This window comes from Maniola hyperantus, chromosome 23 (genome assembly GCF_902806685.2).
Source record: "Maniola hyperantus chromosome 23, iAphHyp1.2, whole genome shotgun sequence".
NCBI lineage: Eukaryota > Metazoa > Arthropoda > Insecta > Lepidoptera > Nymphalidae > Maniola > Maniola hyperantus.
In genome coordinates this window covers 9,545,880-9,567,104 of record NC_048558.1, presented here as the reverse complement: position 1 = coordinate 9,567,104, position 21,225 = coordinate 9,545,880, and the positions used below count along the sequence as shown (strand labels likewise).

General features: G+C 39.6%; 3 protein-coding genes across 6 annotated transcripts in view; 2 read left to right on the top strand and 1 right to left on the bottom strand.

Annotated features, from left to right (window-relative positions):
* The window catches only part of LOC138403997 (keratin, type I cytoskeletal 9-like), a 54,411-nt gene extending 51,534 nt beyond the window's left edge, over nt 1-2,877 (top strand). For both annotated transcript variants that reach the window (XM_069506662.1, XM_069506661.1), the window contains exons 2-3: nt 630-848; nt 2,657-2,877. In XM_069506662.1, the coding sequence (XP_069362763.1) occupies nt 681-848; nt 2,657-2,812 (324 nt within the window). In that variant the 5' untranslated portion in view covers nt 630-680 and the 3' untranslated portion in view covers nt 2,813-2,877. The remainder of the gene's footprint in view (nt 1-629; nt 849-2,656) is intronic.
* Cals (calsyntenin 1) overlaps nt 1-21,225 on the bottom strand; it is a 229,387-nt gene that overhangs the window by 119,163 nt on the left and 88,999 nt on the right. The gene's annotated exons all lie outside the window — the stretch shown is intronic.
* On the top strand, nt 8,017-10,767 carry LOC138403956 (uncharacterized). The gene is made up of 3 exons (XM_069506329.1): nt 8,017-8,052; nt 8,303-8,704; nt 10,612-10,767. Exons 1-3 carry the CDS (start codon nt 8,017-8,019, stop codon nt 10,765-10,767), a joined length of 594 nt encoding a protein of 197 aa, XP_069362430.1.

The following is a 21,225-nucleotide window of genomic DNA, read 5'->3' as shown; positions in this document are numbered from 1 at the left end:
GAAGCGCATTAATGCATAACTGAGTAGCTTCCTGCGGTAGTGGAACGGCGCGGGAGGGTGACAGTTGCCTCAAGTTGTCGAATCTCTGAGCTGTCGCGTGACGTCATCACCCCCTCCCGCACCGCTCCGCTACCGCAGGAACCTCTCACTCATGTGCTAAGCCTCTAACAATATTATATTACTTCGTCCGCGTGGAATTAGTTTTTTAAAAATCCCGTGGGAACTCTTTGATTTTCCGGGATAAAAAGCAGCCTATGTCACTCTCCAGGTCTCTATTTATACCCGTACAAAAAAATCACGTCAATCCGTTGCACCGCCGTTGCGACGTGATTGAAGGACAAACCAACAAACCTACAAACCAATAAACAAACACACTTTCGTATTTATAATAAGGGTACTGATTACTGAGCTTATGCTCGCGATCTCGCCCGCGTGGACTACACTTTCAAACCCCTATTTCATCACCTTAGGGGCTGAATTTTCAAAAATCCTTCTTAGCGGATGCCTACGTCATAATAGCTATCTGAATGCCAAATTTCAGCCCGACCCGTCCAGTAGTTTGAGCTGTGCGTCAGATCAGTCAGTCAGTCACCTTTTCCTTTTATATATGTATATTTTTTAATTTTTAGGCCCTGTTCGTTCTCGTATGCGCTGCGGGTGCATATAGCCAATATGGAATAATGCCGGGACCGTATGGCGGTGGCATGAGCAGCGGTTACAGTAACGGCGCCGGCTATGGTGGGAACCAGTTCGCGAGTGGGTCCAGCGGTGGGATGCAACAGGGCTCACACGCCGGTGGAGGCGGGGAATCACACAACATTGGCTCACATCACCATAGCGCAAGCTCCGTAAGTATTTTTTAACCGACTTCAAAAAAAGGAGGAGGTTCTCAATTCGTCGGAATCTTTTTTTTTTTTTTTATGTATGTTTCCGGATTACTCGAAGACGCCTGGACCGATTTTGAAAATTCTTTTTTTGTTTGAAAGGATATACTTCAAAGTTGGTCCCATTTAAATTTGGTGAAGATCTGATGAACATCTTCGAAGATAGATACTGGAACTCCTCAACGGATAAGAGTAAATTGCTCGCGATCAGTGTAATAGCTAAGTAAACAGTAGATTTTTAACCAGTCATAGCATAATTCCATGGGACCACTAAAAATTGTGAAATAAATTTTTTTTACAAAAAAAATAAAAACCGACTTCGATACATACACTAAAAATTGAAAAATAATTTAATTTATTACCGAATATATTATGTATACAAGAGTTAATATAGTTCCATAATAATATTTTTTGGGGTCGGTGCCAATGAGGTGCCATTGTGGAGTCTCATAAAATATGAAGTCTAGACGATTAGCGCAGCTAAAGCTAATTGGTACCGGCACCAAAAAGTATTATTATGGAACTATATTAACTCTTGTATACATAATATATTCGGTAATAAATTAAATTATTTTTCAATTTTTAGTGTATGTATCGAAGTCGGTTTTTATTTTTTTTTGTAATTTTTTTTTTTAAATTGTGAAATAGGCTTGTGCTTGAAGATAATAATAATTATGCATAGTGGGTACCAAGGTAAAGTCAAACAGCACTCTAAAACCGAGAACTGCCGATAGCTAGTGCTAGTTGAATAGGGGGGTAAGGAGGTGCGCTAACATCTTAGCACCCCAAATGTCAACCTCACCTGCACGTGGTGCCCCCTGCGAATCTGCGGACGAGGATATGACGACCGAAGAATGGCGGGATAACCATTCCATATGGCTTGGCTTTAAATAATACAGACCAGAGACGGGCAGCAGCGTCACTGGTGCGAAATAGCCTACAGCCCTGCGCTGACCAACCCGCCTGCCCAGCGTGGTCAGTATGGGCACTACTTCTAATGAGCAGCGCCAATTTGGCGCGCTCTTGGAAAGGCCTATGTCCAGCAGTGGACGCAAACAGGCTGATGGATTGGATTGGAGTTGAATATCGTAATTTTTTTAAAAAAGAATATTAGCCATGTTAAATGACTAATATTCCCCTTTTTTCTCCAACTAAGCGTCAAGCTTGTGCTAGGAGTAGGTACGACAATAGTGCAACGGGAATGAGTGCAATTGAACCGTCGACCTTTCAGTTTTCAGTCCACTCCTTTACCGGTTGAGTTATTGAGGCTCTAATTGTTTTTATGTCGCTCGGTGTATTTTAAATATTGTACTACTAGCTGTCGCCCACGACTTCGTCCGCGTGGATTAAAAAGTTATAAAATCCCGTGGGAAACTTTTTCATTTTTCGAGATAAAAAGTAGCCTATGTCACTCTCCAGGTCTTACACTATACCCATGCAAAAAATCACGTCGATCCCTTGCTCCCTTGCGACGTGATTAAAGAACAAACCAACAATACAACAAACAAACACACTTTCGCATTTATAGAGGGGTAGTGATTATTATATATGTTACGGGTAATGCTAGAAGATGTAGTAAACCTAGGTTTACCCGGGTTTACTTTGTTTTTTTATTTTATTTTTATTTTATTAGATATGCCAACGATAAATTGTAGCAGAGTATATTGGATGTGGAGCACATGAGGGTGCCAATATACACGGGTTTTCGCTGTCCTTGTGAGGCAGAACGGCGAAGGTAGAACAAGGTTGCGTTGAACGTTCATTTCTTGCAGATCAATCAAGTTGAAGACTCCGAGAGCCACAACATCGGCTCCAGCGGGGGCTACAACCACGGCCAGCACGGCGGCAGTGGATACTCTGGCTACCAGGGCGGTGCTGCCAACGGGGGCAACCAGTTCGGCCAGGGTTACCAAAACCTGTATGGATAATCCAAAGAGGGTTATTTTTAGCAAAGTCAATTAATTTATCACAACTTTTGTTTCTTTATAGTAAATCTCATAAAATTTAATAAAATAAAACAGTACCTATCACGAAAAAGTGTCCTATTATTTCATTTTCGGAATATACACAAAAGCCCTTCAGTCGGTTATCTCGTTATGCATCTTTTCTATTTCCATTAATGGTTGTTACCGAGCGACACACCACCATAAAATCACACAATGTACGGCGCCACTAGTTCTTTGTAGAAATTATATTGGCAACACTGGCGGCCATTACGTTTGTCAGTAATCCGAAGTGAACAATGCCGGCCCGCACTGCCTTTTGTAATAATATAAAAATAACATAGTGTTTTGCATTTTCAAAACGCCCAAACCACGCCTAAGGACCTCTCCGCTTTGCACATCCTCTACAATGGTATTTTTATATTCAACACATTTCCGATTTTTAACTACAATATAAATTTAAGACAAGCAAGAACAGAACAACAACAAGAAAGAAGACAACAAGACATTTAGCAATTGTAAGGTATTATATAGCTAATTGTAATGATAAAAGAGAGTGGATTTGACCTGCAGCTCGTTCCAGCAACGCGCAGGACTGCAAATACTTTTTTATACATGGCATAATATTGTATATCAAATGTTTGAAAAGAGCAACCGCCGAGTTTCTTGCTGGTTCTTCTCGGTAGGAAAGGCATTCCGAACCAGTGGTAGATTCAAAAATACTTGTAAAAGTTTAATTGAATTAAAAAAAAAAACTAACTGACGGATTGTAACCAGTTTATGGCCTAAAAAGAGAGTAATATGGGTAGAGGAGCCCAAGAGGCTAAATAGGGATTTACTCGAGCGTCGTGGGGACCTATTGGATTGTGATGATTAGATGCTAAAAAGAAAAAGGTTATAATAATTATGCCTTTCACTGGTGGAGAGAGCGTGTACAGGTTTAAAAAAACACACAGAAATACTCGAGTGCTTTAGATGTTAATAGTGTATTCGCCCTACGTGTTTCTGATAACGGAAAAATATTAATCTGCCGGTTCGTCTGCCGGCGCTACATCTTAGGCTGCACCATCACTTGCCACCAGGGTCCAGGTCTGATTGCAGCCAAGCGGTAGTCTGTAAATTTTAAAAAAGAAAAACAAAAAAGGAACAAAAAAAAATATTCGAGCGCGTCAGATATTGAGAAGGGATGGTAAGCGAACTCTCAAGATTGACGATTTAGACGCGAATTAAACCACGGCCGATTTTTGCAACTTTGTGACTCTCCAATTTCCTTATGTGAGACTAGCTTATGCTCGCGACTTCGTCCGCGTGGACTACAAAATTTCAAAACCCTATTTCACCCCTTTAGGAGTTAAATTTTCAAAAATCCTTTCTTAGCGGATTGAATAGCTATCTGCATGCCAAGTTTCAGCCCGATCCGTCCAGTAGTTTGAGCTGTGCGTTGATAGATCAGTCAGACAGTCAGTCAGTCATTCAGTCAGTCAGTCAGTCAGTCACCTTTTCCTTTTATATATATAGATTATTATTGAAATGCACACTTTTCCGCATGTAATTAACTTACCTTGCCTTAATCTGACGCGCTCGAGTAAATCCCAAAATACTTGCTTGGGCTCCCCTACTACATATAATAATGGTATAAGTTATAACAGAGAGTTACAATACTCTAAATATGATTATTCTAATATCACTCCGTAGGCATAACAACTCTTAACAACAGCAAACAAACTTGTTATGAACACTCTTACTTTGCTATTAAGGTACTTTGCCCTCGCATTAAATATGAACAGGAATTATAATAAACTCATAACTTGTAACTCGGAAGGTTGTAAAGCCCCCAACTCGTAATAAGGTCGCCGTCGCCGAATCTAATTAATTTCTTCAACATCTTTTACACTTCTTGTAATATTTTGACGACCTCCCTGGCCCAGTGTAAGCAATAAGCACTGTGGTCTTATTAGTGGGAGGTCCCAGGTTCGATTCCTGGCAGGGGTTCGCAGTTTTATAATTTCTAAATTTCTGGTTTGATATCAGACCAGGCAGGCTTCGGGCGTAGCTAGTTACCACCCCACCGCCGCATAGTCATGCCGCCAAGCGATTTAGCGTTTCGGTACGATGCCGTGTAGAAACTAAAGGGGCATGGGTTTAATAAAAACTGCCATATCCCTTACAATTTAGCCCGCTTCAATCCTAGACTGCATCATCACCTACCACCAAGTGAGATTGCAGTCAATCAATTACTTGCGCCAGATCAAGAAATTGATAGATATGATATCAATTGTCGTCATTGACGCATACATATCTAGATATATTCACCATCACGATCAACCTCTCACCGGCCCACTACTGAGCATAGGTCTCCTCACAGAACGAGAAAGGGTTAGGCCATAGTCCACCACGCTGGTCTAGTACGAATTAGCAGACTTCATATACCTTTGAGAACTCTCTCAGACTCTCAGGCAAGTAGGTTTCCTTACGTTTTTCTTCATCGCAAGTGATATTTAATATGGTATTTGTCAACTAGTCAAATCAGTAACTTTTTATCGAACGTCAAAACGCGCGCTTAGTATGCGAGACTATGAAATACTTTGATGTGACGTCACATCATAATGACGTACTTTTTTAGATTATTCGATAATTTAAAATGGTTATCACACTTAAAACTAACAAAGGACGTGGATTCTACGTATTTTGGATGACCCACTATTTAATAATTACTGAGAAATAATTTATTTTTGACTAGCTTATGCTCGCGACTTCGTCCGCGTGGACTACAAAATTTCAAAACCCTATTTCACCCCCTTAGGAGTTGAATTTTCAAAAATCCTTTCTTAGCGGATGCCTACGTCATAATAGCTATCTGCATGCCAAATTTCAGCCCGATCCGTCCAGTAGTTTGAGCTCGGTCGGTCAGTCAGTCACCTTTTCCTTTTATATATATAGATATAGGCAAATACCGGATTGCTTAAAACGCACATTAACTACACATTAACATTAACAAGAGCCTCAATAGCTCAACGGGTAGAGGAGTGGACTGAAAACCGAAAGGTCGACGGTTCAAACCCCGCCCGTTGCACTATTGTCGTACCTACTCCTAGCACAAGCCTGACGCTTAGTTGGAGAGGAAAGGGGAATATTAGTCATTTAATATGGCTAATATTCTTTAAAAAAAAAAACTTCGGAAAGTTTGAGATGCGTACCCGGGATCAAACCTCCGACTAGGAGGTGGACGTCATAACCACTACACTTGCACGGCCTAAGTATATATTGCAAGTATTTTTGCACAATTGAATTGGAGAACGATCGCGTCGGTCTACCAAAGAAAAGGTTCATTATCATCATCATCATGATCAACCCATCGCCGGCTCACTACAGAGCACGAGTCTCCTCTCAGGAGCGGATTGGTAGACTTCACACACCTTTGAGAACATTATGGAGAACTCTCAGGCATGCAGGTTTCCTCGCGATGTTTTCCTTCACCGTTAAAGCAAGTGATATTTAATTACTTGAAACGCACTTAACTTCGCAAAGTTGAAAAGTTAGAGGGGTCCGAACCCCCGACCTCCGATTAGAATACAACAACAAACAACAACAACAAATATTTCGACAAATATTTGAAAAGAGCAACCGCCGAGTTTCTTGCTGGTTCTTCTCGGTAGGAAAGGCATTCCGAACCAGTGGTAGATGCATCCGACCATTCGTAAGTACTTGTAAAAGTTTATACGAATAAAAAGATTTTTTTTTTTAAGAAGGCGGACGTCCTAACCTATCACAGCTTATCAGCACATCACAGCTTAGCTTATGGCAATAATATCAGTCCGTGGCAACGGAGATCATTTTCTCCAAAATATTCATACTTAAACGATCAAATAAATCACAAAATCATTAATTAATCATTACATTCAATTATCACTCAATTTGAAATTAATGACCACCGCTCTACAGATGCGTATAAAATCATTGTGTCAGAGGTCAGCAAATCATTCAAACACCAAATTTCCTTCCGCCACCATCATGAAGTGCATTGTAAGTATTTACTATCTTAAGGCGGGTACAGATTGCTGTAACGTAACATGCAATGTAACACGCAATGAAAGAATTTACCGTCCACATTGTCGCAATGTATCATGCAATGTAACAAAATTCCCATAGTGTGGACGCCTTGCGCGCACGAACCGTGCACAGTACGCGCACGAACAGAGCATTTCAACTCGTGCGCGCCGCGCCGCGATCCGCCATTTGTCGGTTTTTCGCCGAACACAAAGGGCGCGCAGCGCGCACAAAGATGCGAGTACGTACGTGCTTAGATCGTGCGCACGCTGCGTCCACACTTATGAAATGCTCCTTTCATGTTACATTGCATGTTACGTTACAGCAGTCTTACCCGGCTTATACCTCATCTTCTGTCAAGTATATTTCTAGTAGCATATTTTAACTTTTTTATTGAAAATCTATAAGGTGACTGACTGATCTATCGACGCACAGCTCAAACTGCTGGACAGATCGGGCTGAAATTTGGCATGCAGATAGCTATTATGTCGTGACATCCGATAAGAAAGGATTATTGAAAATTCAATTTGAAAGCATTCTGGCTGTCCCTACTTCAAAGGCAGCCAGGATGCTTTTTTGATTATAAAGTTAAATGCAATTTTATAAGAAAAGCCCAAAAATAAAATATAGATTTTTTTTTAAAAAACCCCACGGGGAAATCGCGGGAATAAACTAGTACAGTACGCGGCCAAAAGTAATGTACTCGACCTTTAGAAAGAGATAGCAGATTTGTAGTACACTGTCTCTGTCGTTGAGACCGACAAAACATTATATAGGCATGAGTGACAGAGACAACAACTCTACAAAGCCGAATCGTCATTCTAAAGGCCGATGTACATTACTTTTGGCCGCGTACTGTAAACCAGTGTTACAATGAAACTTCAAGCTAGCCATCAGTACCCATATTATAAATGAGAAAGTGTGTTTGTTTGGTTTATTGGTTTGTCGGTTTGTCCTTCAATCACGTCGCAACGGAGCAACCGATTGACGTGATTTTTTGCATGGGTATAGTTTAAGACCTGCAAAGTGACATAGGCTATATTTTATCCCAGAAAATCAAGGAGTTCCCACGGGATTTTTAAAAACCTAAATCCACGCGGACGAAGTCGCGGGCATCAGCTAGTTATCTAATAAGTGTGACAATGACAGGTGTCGTGCCTACATGCAAGGTTCATGAGGTGAGGAGAGAACTTGAGATGAGCTTAATGGGCATCGCGCAACACAGACACTGGCGCCCGTTACAATTCCCGAAGACTTAATATGCTCCGAACATGACCACCAAGGGGGTTTTAGTGGGTAGAAACCTCACATAACCCGATATCTCCTCAAAGAGATCTTAATAAGATTTCCCCTGTAAAAAAACCGATCAAGTGCGAATCGGATTCGCCACGAAGGGTTCTCCATGATCATTATTATTTTACTTTTCAGGTCCTGATCGTCCTCGTATGCGCTGCAGCGCTCGAAGCTAACCCTCAACTTGGATTGGATTTACAAAACCTTGGACTTGGTGTTGGAAGTAAATTAGCTAGTGGAGTGGGTGGAGCCCTGGGGGCCGCCGCCGGCGTCGCTGGTGGCGGTGCTCATGCCCTCGCGAACGGAGCTTTGGGCTTCGGGTCTGGACTGGTCAACAGCTTCGGGTCAGCATTGACTGGCGGACTGGGCAAGGGGCTGGGAACGATGGGCCTGAACAGCGCCGGCTACTCCAATGGAGCTGGTTATGGCAACATCCAGTATGCTGCTGGATCCAGCGCTGGCAGTCAAGGTAGCTCTCACTCCAGTGGAGGCGGGGAGTCCCACAACGTTGGCGCACACCACCATAGCGTTACCTCCGTGAGTATTCCTCGAGTAGATGTCTCTCTTACTTATACCCCACTAGACGATGCCCGCGACTTCGTCCGCGTGGATTTAGGTTTTTGAAAATCCCGTGGGTTTTTTTTTTTTTTTTTTTTAAATAGATATAGCGAGCAAGCGAGCAGGCGGGTCACCTGAAGTTAAGTGATTACCGCCGCCCATGAACATTTGCAGCACCAGAGGAGCCGCCGATGCGTTGCCGGCCTTTTAGGAATTTGTTGGTCCGCCCCTTGAATAACCCCATGTTATAATCTAGTGGGAACACCGCCGCCGATGGGAGTTGGTTCCACAGTTTGCACGTGCGTGGAAAGAAGGATCTGGCGCAGCGGACGGTCGAAGTGCACCAGACACCCGGGTGGTGAGGGTGAAATTCCTTACGGTGACGCGCGGTGCGGTTGTAGAAAAAAGAGGGTGGAATGAGGTCAAAAAGCTCTTCAGAGCACTCTCCATTATACAGGCGATAGAACACGCATAGAGAGCTAACGTCTCTGCGGTGCTCCAGGCTTTCCAACGAGCCGGTTAGTTTGGGGTCGTCCACAAGTCGAACAGCCCGCCTTTGGATCCGATCAAATGGAAGGAGTTGGTACTGGGGTGCTCCAGCCCAAAGGTGGGAGCAGTACTCCATGTGAGGGCGGACTTGCGCCTTATAGAGTAGGAGCCTGTGCTCGGGCGCGAAGTACCGCTTTGCTCTGTTGAGCACCCCAAGCTTTTTGATTTTCCGGGATAAAAAGTAGCCTATCTGTTAATCCAGGGTATAATCTATCTCCATTCCAAATTTAAGCCGAATCCGTTCAGTAGTTTTTGCGTGATTGAGTAACAAACATCCACACTTTCACATTTATAATATTAAGTAGGATTGTGTCAATGGTATAAATCAACTCAACTCTACTTATTTATTCAGAATTGGTAAAATTTACGCTTCCTGATTGTCATAAATTTTTATTTGCAAGATGATATGATATAGGGGTGATAATTAATACGTACTTAAAACTAAAACTACGAGGGTTCCAAACGCGCCCAGGTCTGAGAAGAGCCCACACCAAAATGTCAGTCAATAATGTAATAACGTAATCGAATTCATTCTAATTCTTGTGCTTAAATTCTAAAATCTATTCTAGAATCTAATGTATTAGCTTTATGAAAAATGCAATACCGACTTTGTCAAAAAATTTGTATGCCAGGGTTTCCCGACTGGATATGTTGGCTTAACTCTCAATTGTAAACACCTTGTCTTCCCATATTCATACAAGTAATTTTTTTATTTTTTATTTTTTTTTAGAGACAAACAGTTACAATTAGTTAGCTAGATAGTATATATATAAAAACACTTAAACCAAAGCAGTCTCCAATGAGAAATTAACACTAATAATAAAAAAATTGTGTCCACAACACACGGGCATAGTAAGCATATGAAAAACTAAGCACAGAGTATTTAAAACTAACTAGGTGGGTAAACTTAAGGAACACAGAACTAAAGCAAAATATAAACTATAACTAGGCAGAATTTGATATAACATCCTTAATTGCTAATTTATACCTATGGAGAGAGAGATGAAAAATATCACTTTTCGCGAATAGATGATTAGCTTGGTTGCAACTTCGTCGTATGAATGTGTTATCAGCGTGTTTAGTCTTACTTGGTGCAATATGAAACAGTTTCCGATGCCGGGAGTTAACCCGTGGGCATCTTAAAGATATTTTTGATAGCAGATATGGTGAGTCAACGCCGTTGTTCAGAAGCTTAAATAAAAAGGATTTGATCTCTTTGAACACGTCTGTCAGCAGCTGAAACTGGCATATGGGGATTGTCATTACTATTAGTATTGTTTGATATGTAATATGTTATTCGTTTTTTGACATTCATTTCATTTATTCATTTCTTTCAGATCAACAAAGTTGAAGACTCCGGAAGCCACGACGTCGGCTCCAGCGGGGGCTACGACGAAGGCCAGCAGGGCAGCGCTGGACACTCGGAACACCAGAGCGGTGCTTCCAACCAGGGCAACCAGTTCAACTCGGGTTACCAAAACCAGGTCATTTAGGTACTAGTAAAGAAAACCCAAAGGGGGTTGTTTACAGAAAAGTCAATCAATTTCTACTCTACAGTTACCAACGAAAATGCCCGTTAAAATTTAATAAACAGTAACATAGAAAAAGTTTTATTTTTTAAACGACATCCGAAAAAGGGGTTCTCAATTCGGCGCGTTTTTGAAGTGAAAATTTCTTTAATACTTTAGATTCTACAAGTTTGTCACAACAAGTCTGTATGTATTTAGGTCACAGAAATTCATATTTTCATCTTAATCGGTCCATCAGTACATTCCTTTCGGCTGTGGCCTGTGAGTTGTGACAGACGGACAGACAGACAGATACACGAGTGATGCAATAAAGATTCCATTTTTTCATTCGGACGTACGGAACCTTAAATATATGTAATCTTGTACTTATTCTGTACTAGCTTATGCTCGCGACTTCGTCCGCGTGGACTACACAAATTTCAAATCCGTATTTTACCCCCTTAGGGGTTGAATTTTCAAAAATCCTTTCTTAGCAGATGTGCAGCTACCATGCATGCCAAATTTCAGCCCGATCCGTTCAGCAGTTTAAGCTGTGCACTCAGTCAGTCAGTCACATTTTCCTTTTATATATTTATAAGATAAGATTATAAAGCATCAACTTGCATAACCGCATGCGACTTGCGCGCTGCAATGCATGCGGCGCGGCGTCACCAGCGTCACTTGTCACCCAAGGAAAACCACGTTTTCCGAATACCAAATAGCGCCGCATATATAATAACATTGCATTTTACATTCTAATGCACTTCTACTGTGGTACGACTACTTTATAAGATCTAGTGGTAATTGCATCTGATCTTTATTCAGATAAAACTAGCTTATGCTCGCGAATTCGTCCGCGTGGACTACACAAATAATTTCAATCCCCTATTTCACCCCCCTTAGGAGTTGAATTTTCAAAAATTCTTTCTTAGCGGATGCTTACGTCATGATAGCTATCTGCAATCTGCATGCCAAATTTCAGTCCGATCCGTCCAGTAGTTAAACGTGCGTTGATAGATCAGTCAGTCAGTCAGTCACCTTTTCCTTTTATATATATTTATTAGAATAGATTAGATTTCAAACCATTATTGAAAACCAAGCTCTATTATCAGATATTAACTGTCAAAAAAAACTGATACGAGTACGCCCCGGACCGGAAGGCACTGCGCATTTTGACTAAACATTGTATGGGCCATGTAAAGCTACCAGACAGACAGACAGACACTGTAGTGATGGTAATAAAATATACGTCCAAGTGTGGAAAAGAAAAGCAGGACTGAAGAAATAAAAGTCTTAATTTTGTACCTTTCCTGTGAAAAGTTCCAGTTCTCGTGAAAATTATGAGATTTGTTAAGTAATTATTAAAATCTATTTTGAAAACACTCCTGGACTCAAGAGTCAGAAAGTAGTATATTTACCTCCATTCAATCTTAGTAAATAAATAATAATTAATTTGTAGACCGTTTTTCTTACTATAAATAATTAACAATCCGTAATAAAATGCCGCATTCTGTCGATCCGTCGCAATGGGTGTGCCTCGCTCAGGCTGACGTCAGTGTGCTTAGTGTGGGATTTTACATCTCGACCAACGTTTGGTAGTTTTTTAGCGTCAACTAAAATGGACCTTAATTGCCTTATTTTAACACTCAATTATGTCTATACATCAACAGCCAGCGCTTCAACTGAAAATGCCAAATTAAAAACGATGGTATTGAATTTTTGACTTTAATCAAAGAGTTTTAGATTCATTTTAGTCTGACATTTGTGTGGTGGCACTCCAGTCCCATTAGAGCTAGTAAAGAAATTTACAGAAAATAGGTTTACGGACAGCGTATTCTCCTTACAGTTATGTTCGCAAAAGGATGTTCTTAAGATAATTAGAGGTATAGCAACTAATTCGGCAGGATATGACGACATCTCGATTAGCATGATCAAATTAACTTTATCGCGGACGTTGCCAATAATCACATATATATTAAATGCTTCAATTTCCAAAAATGTTTTTCCTGATTGTTGGAAACTGGCCAAGGTTATACCGCTGCCTAAAGCTGCTACTATTTCAGACTATAAGGATCTAAGACCAATAAGCATACTGCCAGTTATGTCGAAGATCATTGAAAAACTAGTATGTAGCCAACTTTCTAGGTATTTAGAAACAAATAACTTGCTTCCAGCAGTACAATCAGGATTTAGAAAGGGCCACGGAACATCAACTGCTTTGACAGCAGTAACGGACGACATACTAGCTGCATCAGACAGAGGGGACGGCACCATACTAATGCTGCTAGATTTTTCTAGGGCATTCGACTGCATAGACGTAGAGCTTATGTTAGCCAAGCTGCGATATTATGGGGTTGACTCAAATTCATGTACTTGGTTTTACTCGTTCTTAAATAGCAGAAAACAGTTTGTGGCAGTTGACGCTGATGGGAGAATACCACTTTTATCTCAAATAAACATTGTCCCACGAGGTACCCCACAAGGATCGAGCCTTAGCCCTTTACTATTTATAATTTATACTGCCGATATTATCCAAAATATACAACACTGCAACACCCACTTATATGCTGATGACACTCAAATTTACTACCATTTTAACCCAACATGTACAGTAGAATTAATAAATAAGGACTTGGATTCTATTTCAAAATGGTCGGAGGAAAATAGGCTGGTTCTTAATGCCAAAAAAACTAATTTTATGGTTTTAGGTACTAAGCATCAAAGAGCTAACATAAAAGGGAGGAAACCAAATATAACACTGAATGGGAAACCCATTGAGAATGTGGCTATCGCAAGAAACTTAGGGCTATACATGGATGAAGACCTAAGATTTATTGAACATCTTAACATTAAGATAAGAAATGCTTTCTATAAGCTGAAAGTACTATACGGTGTGAGACGTTTTTTGACGGAGGGAGTTCGTCGGATACTCGTGGAGTCTCTTATTTTGTCAGCCTTTAACTACTGCGATGCTATTTATGGACCTAGACTGCTCAAAAAAACTGAAAAGGCTGTGCAACGCATACAAAATGCGTGCACTAGATTCTGTTTTGATGTCCCGAGGAGAAGCCACATTACACCTGTAATCAACAGTCATAAGATCCTTAATATGAAATCACGTAGGAACTTACACTTGGCAATGATGATTCACAGAGTAATTTTCAATAAGCGACCGCCGTATTTATATGAAAGACTACAATGGCGTAAGGACAGAGGCACGACTCGAGTGCAACATAAAAGAAAGCTTGCTGTACCTGCTCATACAAAGGCAGGGTTCAGGGGCTGTTTCCGCTTTGCTGCAGCAAAGGTTTGGAATGATCTCCCACCTCCTCTCCGTGAATGGAATAATCCTACTAACGAAATTGCTATAAAAAATAAATTAAAGAACTTTTACTTAAATGTCCAGATAGAGGCAGCCAAATTTATTTACAATAAATAATTATATTAAGGCTATGCAAATTATTCTATGTATATATATATACTAGTATTTTGCTCGCTGCTCGAGCTGCTAAAGCAGCTCTCGAGGTCTATAATCGTCATTTTGAATAATAAAAAATTTTGTATGAAAAAAAAAAAAATCCGCCATTTTGAATTTTTTTCAATCCATCGAGTAGACCTTCGGACCCTGATCATCTCTTGCCAAGAAACCACTCTTCCATCTTTCATGCCCTCCGAGCTGGACGCGGATGAAATTTGTATGGCGGCCATCTTTTTTCGGAATTTTAATTTTTTTTTCAAATTTTTGGCAATTGGATGAGGTTTCGAATGACATTTGCTCGAGCACCTCCCACCTATCTTCAATACCTTGAGCGTGCCCTTCACCCGTCTCCGAAATCCTCAATCATCAGCTCTCTCCATATGTTGCCCTAAAGGAATCTTTGTTTTCTATATGAAACCGTGATTGAAAAAAAAAAGTTTCATACAAAATTTTACAGGAGGAAATTTTTTGAAAATCTCGGCCGCCATCTTGTTTTTCCAATTTTTTTTACATTTTCTAAAAATCGTTTACTAACATCTACAAGAGCTGCAAGTTTAAACAAAATCGGTTGGAAAACAAAAAAGTTACAAAAGTCAGGTCGGCCGCCATCTTGTTTTTCTGAAATGTCATAATTTTTCCCTACTCGAATCCCACTTCTGAACATATCTCCCATACATTATAATATCATTTTCTGTCTCTTTCTAGGAGAACAATTATGTCAATGAGTCAGTCAGTGAGTGAGTGGTAATTGAGCTATATATAGTATAACTAGTATTTTGCTCGCTGCTCGAGCTGCTAAAGCAGCTCTCGAGGTCTATAATGGCCATTTTGAACAATTTTAAAAAAGTCATACAAAAATAAATTCCGCCATTTTGAATTTTTTTTCCATACATCCAATAGACCTTCGGATCCTGATCATGTCTTGCCAAGAAACCACTCTTCCATCTTTCATACCCTCCGAGATGGACGCCGATGAAATTTGTATGGCGGCCATCTTTTTTTCGGAATTTTAAAAAAAAATTCAAATTTTTGGCAATTGGATGAGGTTTCGAATGACATTTGGTCGAGCACCTCCCACCTATCTTCAATACCTTGAGCGTGCCCTTCACCCGTCTCCGAAATCCTCAATCATCAGCTCCCTCCATATGTTGCCCAAAAGAAATCTTTGTCTGCTATATGAATCCACAAGTGAAAAAAAAAAGTTTCATACAAAATTTTACAGGAGGAATTTTTTTGAAAATCTCGGCCGCCATCTTGTTTTTCCAATTTTTTTCACTTTTTCTAAAAATCGTTTGATAACATCTAAAATAACTGCAAGTTTAAACAAAATCGGTTGGAAAACAAAAAAGTTACAAAAGTCAGGTCGGCCGCCATCTTGTTTTTCTGAAATGTCATAATTTTTCCCTAGTCGAATCCCACTTCTGAACATATCTCCCATACATTATTATATCATTTTCTATCTCTTTCTAGGAGAACAATTATGTCAATCAGTGAGTGAGTGGTAATTGAGCTATATATAGTATAACTAGTATTTTGCTCGCTGCTCGAGCTGCTAAAGCAGCTCTCGAGGTCTATAATGGCCATTTTGAACAATTATAAAAAAAGTCATACAAAAATAAATTCCGCCATTTTGAATTTTTTTTCCATCCATCGAGTAGACCGTCGGATCCTGATCATCTCTTGCCAAGAAACCACTCTTCCATCTTTGATACCCTTTGAGATGGACGCCGACGAAATTTGTATGGCGGCCATCTTTTTTTCGGAATTTTAAATTTTTTTCCAAATTTTTGGCAATTGGACGAGGTTTCGAATGACATTTGGTCGAGCACCTCCCACCTATCTTCAATACCTCGAGCGTGCCCTTCACCCGTCTCCGAAATCCTCAATCATCAGCTCCCTCCATATGTTGCCCTAAAGGAATCTTTGTCTTCTATATGAAACCATAAGTGAAAAAAAAAAGTTTCATACAAAATTTTACAGGAGGGAATTTTTTGAAAATCTCGGCCGCCATCTTGTTTTTCCAATTTTTTTCACTTTTTCTAAAAATCGTTTGATAACATCTAAAATAACTGCAAGTTTAAACAAAATCGGTTGGAAAACAAAAAAGTTACAAAAGTCAGGTCGGCCGCCATCTTGTTTTTCTGAAATGTCATAATTTTTCCCTAGTCGAATCCCACTTCTGAACATATCTCCCATACATTATTATATCATTTTCTATCTCTTTCTAGGAGAACAATTATGTCAATCAGTGAGTGAGTGGTAATTGAGCTATATATAGTATAATAACTAGTATTTTGCTCGCTGCTCGAGCTGCTAAAGCAGCTCTCGAGGTCTATAATGGCCCTTTGAACAATTTTAAAAAAGTCATACATTTTCTATGAAAAAATAAATTCCGCCATTTTGAATTTTTTTTCCACCCATCGAGTAAACTTTCGGATCCTGATCATCTCTTGCCAAGAAACCACTCTTCCATCTTTCATACCCTCCGAGATGGACGCCGACGAAATTTGTATGGCGGCCATCTTTTTTCCACAATTTTGAAATTTTTTTAAAATTTTTGGCAATTGGATGAGGTTTCGAATGACATTTGGTCGAGCACCTCCCACCTATCTTCAATACCTCGAGCGTGCCCTTCACCCGCCTCCGAAATCCTCAATCATCAGCTCCCTCCATGTGTTCCCCTAAAGAAATCTTTGTCTTCTATATGAAACCGTAAGTGAAAAAAAAAAGTTTCATACAAAATTTTACAGGAGGGAATTTTTTGAAAATCTCGGCCGCCATCTTGTTTTTCAAATTTTTTTCACTTTTTCTAAAAACCGTTTACTAATATCTGCAAGACCTGCAAGTTGTAACAAAATCGGTTGGAAAACAAAAAAGTTACAAAAGTCAGGTCGGCCGCCATCTTGTTTTTCTGAAATGTCATAATTTTTCCCTACTCGAATCCCACTCCTGAACATATCTCCCATACATTATTATATCATTTTCTGTCTCTTTCTAGGAGAACAATTATGTCAATGAGTCAGTCAGTGAGTCAGTGAGTGGTAATTGAGCTATATATAGTATAAAACTAGTATTTTGCTCGCTGCTCGAGCTGCTAAAGCAGCTCTCGAGGTCTATAATCGCCATTTTGAATAATAAAAATTTTTGTATGAAAAAAAAAAAATTCCGCCATTTTGAATTTTTTTTCCATCCATCGAGTAGACCTTCGGATCCTGATCATCTCTTGCCATGAAACCATTCTTCCATCTTTCGTACCCTCCGAGATGGACGCCGATGAAATTTGTATGGCGGCCATCTTTTTTTCACAATTTTGAATTTTTTTTCACATTTTTGGCAATTGGATGAGGTTTCGAATGACATTTGGTCGAGCACCTCCCACCTATCTTCGATACCTTGAGCGTGCCCTTCACCCGTCTCCGAAATCCTCAATCATCAGCTCCCTCCATATGTTGCCCTAAAGAAATCTTGGTCTTCTATATGAAACCATAAGTGAAAAAAAAAAAGTTTCATACTAAATTTTACAGGAGAAAATTTTTTGAAAATCTCGGCCGCCATTTTGTTTTTCCAATTTTTTACACTTTTTCTAAAAATCGTTTGCTAACATCTAAAATAACTGCAAGTTTAAACAAAATCGGTTGGAAAACAAAAAAGTTACAAAAGTCAGGTCGGCCGCCATCTTGTTTTTCTGAAATGTCATAATTTTTCCCTACTCGAATCCCACTTCTGAACATATCTCCCATACATTATTATATCATTTTCTATCTCTTTCTAGGAGAACAATTATGTCAATGAGTCAGTCAGTCAGTGGTAATTGAGCTATATATAGTATAACTAGTATTTTGCTCGCTGCTCGAGCTGCTAAAGCAGCTCTCGAGGTCTATAATCGCCATTTTGAACAATTTTAAAAAAGTCATAAATTTTGTATGAAAAAATAAATTCCGCCATTTTGAATTTTTTTTCTATTCATCGAGTAGACCTTCGGATCTTGATCATCTTTTGCCAAGAAACCACTCTTCCATCTTTCATACCCTCCGAGATTGACGTGGATGAAATTTGTATGGCGGCCATCTTTTTTTCGGAATTTTAAAAAAAAAATCAAATTTTTGGCAATTGGATGAGGTTTCGAATGACATTTGGTCGAGCACCTCCCACCTATCTTCAATACCTTGAGCGTGCCCTTCACCCGTCTCCGAAATCCTCAATCATCAGCTCCCTCCATATGTTGCCCTAAAGGAATCTTTGTCTTCTATATGAAACCGTGATTGAAAAAAAAAAGTTTCATACAAAATTTTACAGGAGGAAATTTTTTGAAAATCTCGGCCGCCATCTTGTTTTTCCAATTTTTTACACTTTTTCTAAAACATGTTTACTAATATCTTCAATAGTTGCAAGTTGTAACAAAATCGGTTGGAAAACAAAAAAGTTACAAAAGTCAGGTCGGCCGCCATCTTGTTTTTCTGAAATGTCATAATTTTTCCCTACTCGAATCCCACTTCTGAACATATCTCCCATACATTATTATATCATTTTCTATCTCTTTCTAGGAGAACAATTATGTCAATGAGTCAGTGAGTGAGTGAGTGAGTGGTAATTGAGCTATATATAGTATAATAATATAATAATAATAATATAATAATATATATATTTTTTTTAAAGATAATTATAGATACCTACACTAGATGATATTGCTGTATATTACTGTTGTATTTAAATGATTAAGCGCTTTATTCTTTAGGCCAAGCTGGGAAGGGACATTTATATTTATATTTATACGTTATTTTTTTTATTTTTTATTTAACTGTTATTTTTAGATTTCGCTCTTTTTTCTATGTCACTGTTTTTATTGTAGTTTATGCAATTTTTTTTTATTGCTTGATAACGCAACGGGCGTGGTGCGTCTTTATTAATCAATGTAAATTATGGCGCAAACTGAAAACCAGCGCTGAGCAGTGTGAGCGGTGCTCGGCTATGCTGAGTTTGCGACCTTATTGTATATTGTTAGTTTTTAGTTTAGATATAATATTAGATACAAACATTGTACATACTTACTACTAGCAATAATGAAACAATAAACGATATTTATTATTATTTATTATTATTATATATTATTTGCTCTCACGCCCGTGTACAAAATAGATACATATAAAAGCCAAAAAAGTTTATAATATACTTACATACACAAAAATAAATAAACCTACATAAACATTACATACATACATATTTGTACCGGGCGGAGGATTACACCCCGGCAGGGGAGACCAAACGGCCGGGGGTCAGGGCGACAGGTGAAGAAATCGGCGGACTATCCTAGCCGAGTCCAGCAAGACCGCTTTTTGCATCGTGGCTGCGAGCGAACTGCCACGGAAACCCAGTCGCCTCAGATGTTGAGCGAGGCTGACTGGGATCAACCCATTCGCAGATATGACGATTGGGATGATTTCAGTGGACTCCACATGCCACATGTCGGAAACCTCGTGAGCCAGATCGAGATACTTGCGCTTTTTCTCCGTCTCAGCTCTCACGAGGTTCTCGTCATACGGAATGGTGATGTCCACCAAAAACACCCTCGACTGTGCCCGGTCCACCACCACGATGTCAGGCTTATTCGCTAGAATAGTCCTGTCCGTGATGATGGACCGGTCCCAATAGAGCCGGACTCCGTCGCGCTCGAGTACCGGCACCGGTGTGTACTTGTAATACGGCTAATATTATTATTATTATTATTACATTATTTTTCAGTCTCAAATTCTATCACAGTTTCTATCATCGTTGGTTCAGATGTAAAAACTTACACTGCTACTAAGCACACAGAGCAAAATGAACTCAAAGTCACTTGATTTAAAGTCTTCTTACCAATGATTTTAATACAGCAAAATTTGAAAGGACTTTAACTTTAAAACAAGAACTTCAAGGTTCATTTTACTTTAACGTTGAAACGTTATGATGACGATAGATGTTGGGGTCCAAAAATGCTAGAATGACAACCTCGCACTTGAAATCGGAGCGTTGTAAAATCCCGGACAAGGTGAACAGACCATAGAGCAGAAACAAAGAGGAGTTGGCCTAAGCAACTGTGCACTGTGATTTTCAACTAGGTCCTGACGTCATCACTGTGGGCGGGGCCTTAGTTAGTATGCTGTCTGCGTTCGTCAGGTTCACATATATTGAGACTCGTATTATCGGTGTGTTTTCGCGTTTTTAAGAACAAAAGGATGAAGTGTTGTGTTTTATCGTGTCAAAGTTATTCAGACAGACGTTCTGATGCTATGAATGGTATCACATTTCATTTGTAAGTAATTTTATACGTAATTATTAAAATAGTTCTAGATTATTGACATCTAGTGTGAGATAGCTGAACTATGTAGTGACATCAATATATCGATGTTAGGTCGCTAAGCGAGTAGTTTTGCTACTAACCCGCAGATGGAAAATTGAGAAGTGGGCGGCGTTCCACAACCCCTCACCCCGCAAAATGTCACTCGATATTTCATAGGGAAATCTTAATACAACATCTCCTCTTTGTTTCTGCTCTATGGAACAGACGATATCAAATGAGTCGCGGAGAGCCGCTGGATTCAGGCGGGACAAGACCGTGGCGCATGGAAGTTCTTACGAGAGACCCATGTCCAACAGTGGAGGACTGCTAGTTGGTGATGGCTCTGGCTACATTGTTTGTGCTTAGTATAATATTTTACATCTCAGCCATCGTTGGTAAAATTCGAGCATCGTATCACAATAACAATAACAACATCAGAGTAAAATTGACCCTAACTAAAACGATCTAAAATCAAAATTCAATATCACCAATTAACTGTAATTACGCTACATTTCAGCTTGGAGCTCCGACTGTAGATGTATGAACTTTAAACATTTAACATATAATAACATTGTAAATTGAAAAATTAAAAAGAGCAACTGCCGAGTTTCTTGCTGGTTCTTCTCGGTAGGAACGGCATTCCGAACCA